Here is a 12,993-nt window from a genome sequence, read left to right as displayed (position 1 = left end):
AATTTGCTATTTTTTACTAAATGTAAAACAAATGAATATTTCATTTGTGAAACAGCAATAGTACAAATAGAATTAAAAAGTATAATTTGCTTTCCATTCAAAGCTATAAGGAAAATATGGCAATAAATAGCTCACACAGTGGCCTACCAGTAAAAGTTATTCATGTTATTTGTTTAATAAGTTTACTCATTTAGAGAAAATAAGTTTTGGCAAGCTTGTTGCTGTCATAACTACTTATATGATTTGTAAATTTTGTGATTGTTTCAATAGATAACAAAATATTTATTATACAGTCTATTCATTCATATGAAATGACACTTCAAGTAGCTGAAGTAATGAACAACATTCTTCTACACTAATATGCTACTTCTCCAATTTAGTATACGAATGTTCATCATATTAACAATATAATTTATAGTGGAAATTGTTCTGATTATGAATGACAGACAAAATAAATGAATGGATTTGACTTTAGAATCTCTTGTTTAATATTTTCATAAAATTTACTGTTTCATTCTGCCTTACTGATATGATAGATAATGACTTTTGTTTATTTGTAATATGATCGACCCCGCACAGTTCTCTTAGTGGTGGCATTCTTTATTTTTTCAAACTGTAATATTTTTTTCGAAATGTTCTGTTTTCAGGCACATGCTACGTGGGCAACCAGGACTCAACTTCGCTGATAGCATTCGTGCTGGTGCCGCAGCTAGCCTGCCTGCTATTGGTCGGCTCGATGCTCATCTTGGGCTTCCTGACGAGCATCGGTCACAGCCGGAAGGGCGGCCGCGGAAGTGCTGTGCTGGCACTTTTGTTCCTTGCCGCCAACAGCTGTGTCGTCGCCACTTACTTCTACGAGCTGTGGAATCGCGATGACTGGATCATGGACGGGCCTCCAACGGGCAAAGTATGTTAATCACACTCAATCAACATTAATTTATATACACTATAGAAGTATTTTCCCACTATTTTTACTTTCCTTGCCCTATTACCATAGGTAAGGAAAGTATTGCTTTCCGAAAAAAATTAAGGTACCCCAATTTCTAAATTTCTATACGTTTCAAGGTCCCCTGAGTCCAAAAAAGTGTTTTTTGGGTATTGGTCTGTATGTGTGTGTGTGTGTATGAGTGTATGTGCGTCTGTGTACACGATATCTCATCTCCCAAAATTAACGGAATGACTTGAAATTTGGAACTTAATGTCCTTACAATATAAGGATCCGACACGAACAATTTCGATCAAATGCAATTCAAGATGACGGTTGAAAAGGGCGAAAATGTTGTCAAAAACAGGGTTTTTCGCGATTTTCTCAAAAACGGCTTCAACGATTTCGATTAAATTTATACCAAAAATAGTAATTGATAAGCTCTATCAACTGCCACAAGTCTCATATCTGTAAAAATTTCAGGAACTCCGCCCCTTCTATGCAAAGTTCGATTTTAGATTCCCAATTATCAGGCTTCAGATAAAATTTAAACAAAAAAATTTGAGTGGAAAAGATTTAGCATGAAAATCTCTACCATTAATGTCCTGTAACATTTTCAAAAAAAAAAATTGAAAATAAGCACGAAATTCGAGAAAATGTTATTATTTCAATTGCAAACTGTTGGCAACTGTTGATTCTATTAAATGATTCACTATGAAGAGATAGCAGACCTCGTATGTCTCCAACGTTATTGTCCTGTCACCAGCTGGCTCAGATCTTTGTTTATAAGTAGTAGACTTGAGATGCGCGTGCACACTAGCGTCAGGTGATCAATTTTCATAACGGCAAGGAAAGTTGTGTGAGTGCGCCACACCAGATTTTTAATGTTTATAATATTTATATAATATTCACTTTAAACTGTCAGCATTGGCTGAATGGGAAGTCTTTATGTAATTTATGAGGAATATACTGACAGTTTGAAGTGAATCTTCTTACAAATATTTCTAGCGCATTCCCTCCACAATACTATTAGATCAATATTAATAACCGTGTGGGATACTCCAAGAATGATATCTGCTAAAATTATCGCCCCACTTGGATGTTATGAGCTGGTTTTCGTGCGTCATATGGAGGCCGAAAGTGATTGTTTTCTGACCAGGTCGTTGAAATTTTTACGGCCCTAGGGCTGTAATAGTATATTTCGCACCTAGGGCCGAAAATGAGACTTTTCCGGCTCGAAATCGGTTTTCAAGTCCGAGGCCGTAGGCCGAGGACTATAAAAGATTGATAGCTGGAAAAACATTTTTGCCCATGGTGAGAACGTTATTTTTCGCCACACAGAAAAATAAACAATATAAATATGAGAATAATTGTTTATTGGGCACCTCCAAAAGCAAAACAGGAAGGTCATAGCTCTAGTAAATCTGAGGTTATCTGAATATCAGGAAATTGTCCAAGTACTTTTATTTTTATTCTGATTTGTCTAAATAACCTAAAAGATTATGTTCAATTATGTAAGAGGTTGAGTTTATACTTTTTATTCTTCCAAATGACAATAAGATGATATTATTATAAATGTTTTGATTCTTGAATAATAAACCCAAATGATGAAAAGTTTTTTGATCAGCTGTTTTAGCACACTTGAAATTTGGCCAATCTGAATGTCAACATCAACAATGATTATTGTCATTGACTTCGGAAGTTTAGGTTAGAAGTTCTATCCTACTCTGAAAATCGAATTTGAATAGTTTATAATATATATCTTATCTGTAATTTATTCATCCAAATAAAATAATAGTATCTTATTGCAGAATACTTATTCAATTCTAGAAGCATAAACTGATTCCTTTTCATAAACCATTTTGTAAACACGTTCACATCAAATCAGAATCAGCTGACTTCAAGGTTATTTTACAGCCCTAGGGCCATAAAACTTTTACCGGCCTGGTCAGAAAACAATCATTTTCGGCCTCCATATGACGTACGAAAACCAGCTCATTACATCCAAGTGGGGCGAAAAATAACCTTGAATTAGTTGATTCTGATTTGATGTGAACGTGTATACAAAATAGTTTATGAAACGGAATCAGTTTATGCTTCTAGAATTGAATAAATTATTTTGCAATAAGATACTATCATTTTATTCGGATGAATGGAATACAAATAAGATATTATAAACAATTCAAATTTAATTTTCAGAGTATAATAGAATCTAACCTCAAACCTCATAGTACTGCGTTTATCACGAAACCTGGTGGATAATTTCGGAATTACTAGGGCAATATCCATGGTGCTGAACGTTTTTACAAATAGTTTATGGAACGGAATCAGTTTATGCTTCTAGAATTGAATAAAGTATTCTGCAATAATATACTATAATTTTATTTGAATGAATGAAATACAGATAAGATATATAAACTATTCAAATTCAATTTTCAGAGTAGGATAGAACTTCTAAAGCCGCGTCCACACTATGTCGATCGACTCTGTCGACCCGGTCGATCGATAAAGTCGCTCGACACCTTCGACTGTGTCAACTCGACAAAATTGCCTCAGTACATGTGGACGAGTCGACCGACAACCATCATAAATTTTCATACATAATCGAGTGTTTTATTTTAAATATAAATCAAGTTTTTATATAAAATGAGTGATGATGAAGATGCTGGAGCAGCGGCTTCTGCTGCAATTCTTATTGCCATCTTGGGAAGTCAAATAGATTGTCGCCCGCGGAGATTTTGGGTACAGCCTAGCCTTGTTCGAGGCAGAAAAAAGTATAGTACGGAGGAATTTATGGAAGATTTATTGCTGGATATGGTTGACGAATTAAATCTAGAATATAGATGTGACGCGGGCTTTAAAAACTTTTTTAGAATGAAAAGTTCCGATTTTGAAAATGATTGCGCCTAACGTAATTAAAAAAGATACACCATTCAGAAAGCAATTCCAGTAAGCCATCGCCTTGCAGTAACACTGCACTTTTTGGCAACTGGCGATTCATACACTTTTTTTGAAAAAATTAGAAAATTTCTAATTTTCTTTTCCACCTCCACTTTTTCAATGCCAAATGACACCGCAATTTCCACCAAACCATCATGCCGTTTGTTTCTGTTTTTATAGTCAACATCACTTGAATCCCATAAGTAAGAACGATCATGGTACATTTCAATAAAATTCGACGTTTGGGTATCACTCCAATTCATTTTCAATAAAAATGTAAGCATTTGAACAACAGTATAGCACCATTCTATTTTTTAAAATGGCAGTGACAAGATCGACACGTCCACACTGGTGCCTTCGACTCGACTGTCTTTGATCCGGACCGACCTGATTCGGGTTGCGTTCGACTCGACTCGACAGCGCTCAACAATGTCTAGCGACACGTCCAGACTTGTTCGACATTGTCGATCGACTTTGTTGATCGGTGTCGATTGACATAGTGTGGACGCAGCTTAACCTAAACTTCCGAAGTCGACGACAACAAGCATTGTTGACGTTGACATTCAGATTGCCAAATTCCAAGTGTGCTAAAACAGCTGATCAAAAAGCTTTTAATTATTTGTGTTAACTATTCAAGAATTAAAATATTTATAATAATATCATCTTATTGTCATTTGAAAGGATAAAAAAGTATAAACTCAACCTCTCACATAATTGAGCATATTCTCTTGGGTTATTAAGGGCCGGTTTCGGAGCTCCGGATCTATAAGTTCTGGACTTACAGAGTCCAGGACTGACATAAGCTCTCGGGTCTAAATTGACTTTCTGAGTCACGATTTTATCTTCTAAACTCTGGAGTCTATCAAGTTCTCGACTTATTTGAGTCCAGGACTTTAACGCATTAAACATGAGGGAAATTCACAATAAAATTTTGCTGTTGTTTTGTTGGCATTATAGCAAAACGGAAACAGCTGTTTACAGCGGGACAATTCAAATGAGCATGCTCTCCAAACTATATTGTAAAAATATGTTCTGATTTCTTTGTTGGCTTATTCAAAGCAAAACCTTTAAGCTTGATTATTGCCTAAGATCAGCTGGTATTTTCAAAAATCTTTTTCACCAATCATGTATATATAGATTCTAGGCCTATGCTGCAACGTTGCAGTATCGTAGGCCGGGGCCTTGTATTAGAGGTGGCTATGACACAACCCTACTCTCTCTTATTATATAGATGAAACGGAATAAGTTTATGCTTCTAGAATTGAATAAAATATTCTGCAATAAGATACTATCATTTTATTTGGATGAATGAAATATAAATAAGATAATAAATTATAAACTATTCAGATTCGATTTTCAGAGTAGGATAGGACTTCTAACCTCAACTTCCGCAGTCGACGATAACAAGCATTGTTGACATCCAGAATGGTTGAGTTCAAAGCCACTGATCAATTCCATCGGTTTTTTTTTACGTTCAGTAAAAAACCTGATCACAGATTAGTGATCACAGATGAACCACAGAATGGAGGCTAGTATCTTGACGCCATAATCCGCCATCTTGAAAGAAAGTGTAGCATTGTAATACAGCAGTAGTTTTAATTTCTAACAAGATGATGCAGTCATGTGTCATGGTCTTGGTGCACTCAAATCTTGGTTAGATTGATACCTTCCATTTTGTGTGTATTCTGTGGTTACTTGAAATTAGAGGTTCCATTGAGGTATTTTAGCGCTAGATATTATATAATTTATATTTTTTGTAATATTATAGATCACAAAAATCTTCAAGATCTTTAGTATGTTATAATCTTCCAGGCTGTCCCCTTAATGGCCGATTTCAATTCCAAATAATCTAGCGCTGCATGTGAGTCTATGCATCGTTCAGTGACAAAACAGTACATCGTTCAGAGCCACGTTCACTCACCGATCTCATCGTTCACTCACCGATCAGTGGCTTTGAACTCAACCATTGTCCAAATTTCAAGTGCGCTAAAACAGCTGATCAAAAAACTTTTCATTTTGTGTTCATTATTCAAGAATCAAAACATTCATAATAATATCATCTTATGAGATTTGAAAGAATAAAAAAGTATAAACTAAACCTCCCACATTAAAACATAATTGATCATAATCTTTTAGGTTATTTAGACAAATTGAAATCTACCCAAACCCAGCTTAATTACTGCATCTACCGGTACCACTAAACCTGGTGGATAATTTTGGAACTACTTAAAACTATTAAAAATAACCTATTTTTTCAGACATGTTATTCATTTTCATAATAAAAATTTGGGAACTGAATAGTTTTTGGCTATGCATGCCTGTTGTTCTTTCCCCATCATATTTACATGATTTGTAATTGCATCCACTGAAAATGAAAGAAATAAAGATACTTGGACAATTTCCTGATATTCAGATTACCGTACCTCAGATTTGCTAGAGCTATGACCTTTCAGTTTTGTGCCCAATAAACAATTATTCTCATAAATATATTGTTTTATTTTTTGTGACGAAAAATAGCGTTTGCACCACGGGCAAAAATGTGTTTCCGGCTCTCAATCTTTTCTATAGTCCTTGGCCTACGGCCTCGGAAAAGTCTCATTTTCGGCCCTAGGTGCGAAATATACTATTTTTTAATATTACTAGTAAGAATGCGATCATCTTTTTGCACACATTGTTCAAGTCTGAAATTCTCACTAACACGTAAATAGACATAATTTTCGGTATTGGACTGTAAAACTCCTCAAGAACTTTATGAAAGACGACTCTATTGGGTGAAAGTGACTGTCTGGTAAGCGATGTCTTGGAATGGAATAATTGGTTCATATTTTTTTGAGGATGACAACAGCCAGGCAGTTACAGTAACATCAACTCGCTAAGTTTAAATGCTGAAAAATTTCCTCATTCCTGAAATTCGATGATTTAATATGAATGAGAACTCTCATTTTCAAAAAATTCATCAACTAACCATACGGCCAGAGTATGAATATTTACCTGAGAAAACTTTTTCGAACCGCTTGATGGGTAGTGATGAAGGAAGTGGGGGAGCATATTCAGTGACCACCCCATCACCCCTTCTGAGCTCGTCTGATCTTTTTATGGGGATACCTCAAGTCAAAGGTTTTTGAGACTCGTCCAGCAATATTACAGGACTTGAAAATGCGGATAAAAAAAGAAATTATTGCAACAACACCAGATGTGATAGAAGTGAACAGTATGACACAGAGAAGAGTAGAAGTATACAGTATGAGACTTGAACAATGTGTGCTAAATGATGATCGCCACCTTGCTGGAGCAATATTCAAAAAGTAACGAATTTTCTGTGTAAAATCAAAATTTCCATTTGTTTTCTTACAATTCTTGAAATATACGACTTACAATATTGTCTTTAATTTTATTTTAATACCTAAAATAGTGCCGTTTGACTGCCCCATCTTATAAAGATAATAAAGATAATGATAGATAGATAAAGATAATAGAGAAAGTACAAGTTACTGGCGACCAGCGCTTCCTATTACTTTCCATGCAGACAGATTTTTAATAAAAATTGCTTGAAAATGAGCTCATGGAAAGCACTTGCCTCTACTTTTTCCGCTTTCAGAACCATATTGGCGATGGAAATTTTGTTGCTCATACAAAAGTCTATAATATTATTCATAAAAAAACACAAATTAAAACTAGCATTACTAGAACACATGATAAGCCCAGAAGACGATTATTTGATCGTGAGCTTATGTAGATGAATAATTACTTACAAAAATAAAAGAGAAAGATGATTGATTATAAAACAAACAGAAGTTACAATAGAGTTACGAAGAAGTTGAAAATTATTAATAAACGTTTTTGATGTTTTCTACATCGACGTACAGTCTTCAGTTTTCAATTGTTGAAAATTCTTGCCATTCGAAAGTACTCCAGTCAGTAAGTCAGTCATGTTTAAATAATTGTCTTCACGTCGTTGTAAAAAACATCAAAATCATGTAATAAAAAATCGCAGTTTAAAATGGATCAAGAAACCATTCTCTTTTTAATTTTTGAAACAATACAGTGTTACTCGATTCTTACTAAATTTGTATTTTTTGGAAGTTTAATTAGAAGAAGTAACATAAGTTTTAAACATTAAAAATTACCACTTTGGTAGTGCTTTCTGGTGTGAGTAGAAGTAGTGTATAAAAACAGTGCACAGGATTGAGTACAGTGAGACTAAATCTAGATTGGCACATATCAGTATTCAGTATTAGTGTATGTGTCCGGTACAGTAAATATTATATTCTTCCCACACTCAGCCCAGCCGAGCGAGTATGAATATTCTTTTCAGAATTCAGGGGAATAAGTTAATATTTTTACTGTACCGGACAAATACACTAATACTGATATGTGAAAATCCAGATTTAGTCACTGTGCTCAAGCTTATGTAGTGCTTTTTTACTCTACTTCTACTCACACACTAGAAAGTGATAATTTTATGGAAAATTATATTAGTCCTGTCACTATAATATACATTAGTGCTTGCAATTTATATTGCAGTTCTGATTTTTTATATATTATTTGGATACACGAGAGAAGTCCAGAACCAATTTCTTCATGCAAAAATTCCTTGTGCTAGATACAGAGTGGCCCAGAAACCTCAAATTTTCGGTTCATTTTCCAGGTTTCTGCTATTTCTGTTAAATCCAGTAATCGGACAGAAAAATTTGCTCCAGCCTTTTTTTAGATTATAAAATTCTGAATGAAATGAGATCATTCGGAACTCTCTATCTCTAATGAGTAGTGAGTTATGATTTATCAAAAATGAGTAAAATTTCAAGAAAAAATCAATTCTGATGAATTTTAGTCTTTGATCAACAATATCTTCCGATTGTTACCATTTAGATGTATAATTTGAAAACGCTCTGGGCGTATTTTTGTGCTCTACAATCTGAGATCAGGTAGAGCGTTCTATCTCATATAGATTTCCAGGTACACCTGACAACAATGCTCAATTTCAAAAAATGGTCAATTTCTATATTCAAAGCTAATAATTCCATATATAATTTTAAGGAGAATTATACTTGGAGTGATACTTATTTGAGGGGACCCAGCTTTTTATACAAGTTTAATATCTGAGATGTGCTAGTGTATAGATTGTAATGTAATGTGATTTGATGTGGTTATAGCCGCGACGAGCCAAGCTGTGGGTGCCGCTGGTGAGACTGTCGCTACCGGCCGTGCTAGCCGTGGTCGTCGGTCTGTGCGTCTGCTTCTCCAGGTCGCAGTCGTGGTTCTGGTCGATGGACGCCAAGCAGAAGCCCACCATCCCCCAGGACATCCACTACTTCCCTCCTCCCAAACAGCGTCTGCACAAAACTCGCAGTCACCGAAAACACAACGGCGAAACGTTGGTATGAGTTGGTGTAAAACCAAGTAAATAACGGTAGAATATAAATATTGGGCAGGATTCACAGATCCTAATAATTATGATCGTTGGTTACTCTTGAAGTAGGGCCTAATGTACTATATCTAAACCCCTATTTTCCAACGAAATTTTGCTCTGATGGGCTGAAAAAACACCAGCAGGCCTTATGTTCAAAATTTACTACAATGAAATTGCGTGTATTAAACACTTGCATATAACTTAATATTATTAAAAACAATATAAAAACATGAAGTACCCTTTTATTTAGAACATTTCAAACAACTAGTTTCGGCCTAACTAGTTGTTTGAAATGTTTCAAAGTTTAAAATGTTCTAAATAAAAGGGTACTTCATGTTTTTATATTGTTTTTAATAGTTGTAATAAAGTAGACCATACAAGTGAAGTGATTTTAATATTATTTGTGTGGACACTTATTGTATTGCACACTCATGATAGTGTTCACAATTTTATCATTCTTGCAATGCGAAACATTCTTAGAATCAATGGTAGGTATTCTTTTTCTGTCCAGGGAACCAGAAATTCATTGTCAATTGGGGCTTTAGAGCTATATTAATTATAAAAGTTGTTCAGTCTAGGCATACAGAAAAAATAGCCTAATACGATATCCCATGGTATAGGTCGTTTATGTTCCAAATTTCAAGCCGATTTTTCGTCAACTCAAGCCGATTACTATTGTCGATTATATTGGTGTTTTGGCCGTGTTTAAGTATAAGAACGGCACAGTATGAGAGTCAACTAGCGTCACATCGCTTCACAAAAAATACCTACTAGGAATATCGGCTTGAATTAACAGTGAAATTCGGAACATATAAACGCCCTATATACCGTGGGATATCTTCTTATGCTTTCTTTTGTCTATGGTTTAGGTTACTAGGTATTTTATTTGCTCAGTAACAGTGCTTGAATCGAACCAACCAATAGTACGATTGTTAGAACATCCGAACTGTACGAGCTTACTTGCTTAGCAACATTCCTGAGAAAGCCATTCTTTCGATTAAGGAAACGTTCATAAAAGCAATCCTATAAGAAATTTTATGATTAAACATGTTATATATGAAAGCTGTTTATTGATAGGAGTTTCATTGGTGGTTATTGAAAATTACATAATTTATCTGACTGACAATTTCACATATATGTACTAAACTTGTGGCTCCTGCCATCTTCTTTTACATAGCCTACTGTGGTACCAATCGTACATTACGGGCAACTAGTCATTATTTTAAGATAATAATTCACAATTGCCATATTATTATTATTATGAATCAAGGAATGTAGAATAGATACATTGGTATGAATGATTGTATGCCAACTTCCCAAAGAATGTGTCAGGTGGCAAATTCAAATGTACTCTCTCGTGGCTATAGTTTTATTCAAGACTAAATTTCAAGCTCAAAGGCCAAAAACTTTTGGTATAAAAATGTAGTGACCAAGTTTGAACTTTGGGCCAAGATCTGTTGCTTTTGAGGAGTTGTTGGTTTTCATCCTTGTGAATGTTAATAATTAACAATTATTATTCTACTCAACTAAATATTATAATATCTAGTCTAAAAAATGTTCATGTACTGACAAATAGTGAGGTTTCTAACTTATATTTATAATATTTAATTTTTGCTAATCAATCTGCCATAATTATGAATTTATCATAGATCTGCAATCATTAATCAAACATTGCAGAAATAATCTGATTAAGTAGATATCAATTTTGTTATCCATCTTAAAAATAATATCATTTATAATAATCAGCCACGTGATTATGATTATAATTCATTAGATGTCAATAAAAAAACGTGCCATAACAAAACTTTCATAGTGGAACGACCGAAGTCTTACGGTGCGGAGTTGCTCACTTGCTACCTTAGTCCTATGTATATTATTGGAGTGATTTATTAGCCAGTCGAAAGACCGACCCACTGAATCTGTTTGGCGTCAGTTTCTCTCAAAATATTTCAAACTTCCAGTACATATTCTCCAAATATAATCTAAACTTGATACAATAGAGAAGATATAAATTTGTATAACTGTAGTTATTTAAAAACCTCACTTCTCATACAGAAAGCCGTGTTGAAAACCATCAGCTAACATAATGTTCTAATCCGCCCTTGAGAGAGAGCGCAGAGTGACATATACTCTACCTCTCAACCCACTCCAATACAAAAGTTACATCACTTCGATTATAGCTACTATGTATTATATCTATGATATGTATTAACTCCACAAAATTATAAAAAAATATATTGTCATGAAATTGTGACTTGCATAATGAATCTTAGGTGGTCTTAGTCACGATCATGACAGCTCGTTCGTTTATGACATCTTACATATCGATTTACAATTTTTTGAAGTATTTTGAAAAACAAACTTGATAAGCGTAGCTGGCGAATTCATGATACTACTCAAGCCTTAGTCAATACGATACTGTAATTCATAATTGAAGGTGCAAGTCACCTTCTCAAACGTTCTTCAAGAATTAAGCAACTGGATAGGTTATAAATTATTCAAATAAACTGTATTCTAGATTCTGAATTTTTCCCATCATTATGTGTATTAACTATTAAAGTAGTTCATGTGTTTTCCACATATTCTAATAAATGAAAAAATAAAATATTTTGTAGTTCGAGCGGAGAGCAAGTCAATGGCACTCTGCTCCAGTTGATTAGCCATTCATGTAGATGACTCTTCAGTAAAGACTATACTTCTGATTCATTAAAAAATCTGCTTACTGCCATCAAAATTAGAATTTTATAAGCGTACCTTGAACATCGCAAGACTAATAATTTTATTGAGCATATTTTAGTAGTTGATGGATTGTAAGATTGTTGGTAATTGAATAATATTGTATGTTTGTAAATGACTGTACATAAGACTGGTTATATTTTAGTATAATATAACATATATGCTATTAATGGAAGTGTATATGAGATATAATAATATTATTTCAATATGTTATACTATCCAATCTATTGATGTGTACATAAAACATTAAACAGCTATTTAATTTGAAATGAATGTTTTCATTTTCAACCACTTTGCTCATTTTCATAAATGAACGATATAGTGATCTGAATATAGAGTTATGTATATTTTATGAATTCCCAGGTTTATCATGTACCAGGAATTATTCGACAATAAGAAATTCAATTCAAGATGGCGGAAAAAATGGTGGATAGTTACTAAAAAAAACTATGTTTTTAACGTTTTTCTCGAAAACGGCTCTAACGATTTTCTTCAAATTTATACCACGGATAGCTATTGTCTAGATCTACACTTACTGATTGCTTAATATATGGTGAATTTGAAATTTAAATAGTAATATGACAATTTGATAATATAAAATTTGAAATTTATAACCCAGGCGCCACGTTAATTATTAGGGAACGGCCCTCGAAATTTGAATAAACAACTACCACAGCATAACTCTTTAGCAGAGACATGAATTCATTTGAACTATATAAAAAACAATGTACATTACTTTATTACTTTTAATAAAGACGCAGTCCAGCAATCAATGAATGTAGAACTACACATCTTTCCCAACTATATTGCTTCATTCCATGATTAAAACAATAAAGAAAGGAGGGGATCTAATGATACTTGTGAAATAACAACACAAAGTAATTTTGAATCATTAGATAAATATAATGAAAATAAGCAAAAGGCAAATGAAATTGACACTTTACAAAGAAACCAATGAGATTTTCAATGTTGGTTAAATATA

General features: G+C 33.8%; 1 protein-coding gene across 1 annotated transcript in view; it reads left to right on the top strand.

The window, feature by feature from the left end:
- LOC111056665 (frizzled-4-like) overlaps window positions 1-12,280 on the top strand; it is a 34,882-nt gene extending 22,602 nt beyond the window's left edge. The window contains exons 4-5 of the mRNA XM_022344054.2: window positions 648-907; window positions 9,019-12,280. Of these exons, the coding sequence (XP_022199746.2) occupies window positions 648-907; window positions 9,019-9,249 (491 nt within the window). The 3' untranslated portion in view covers window positions 9,250-12,280. The remainder of the gene's footprint in view (window positions 1-647; window positions 908-9,018) is intronic.
- Window positions 12,281-12,993: the final 713 nt, after the last annotated feature.

This window comes from Nilaparvata lugens, chromosome 1 (assembly GCF_014356525.2).
Source record: "Nilaparvata lugens isolate BPH chromosome 1, ASM1435652v1, whole genome shotgun sequence".
Lineage (NCBI taxonomy): Eukaryota > Metazoa > Arthropoda > Insecta > Hemiptera > Delphacidae > Nilaparvata > Nilaparvata lugens.
The sequence above is the reverse complement of the archived record's forward strand: the minus strand, read 5'-3'. Positions and strand labels throughout refer to the sequence as shown.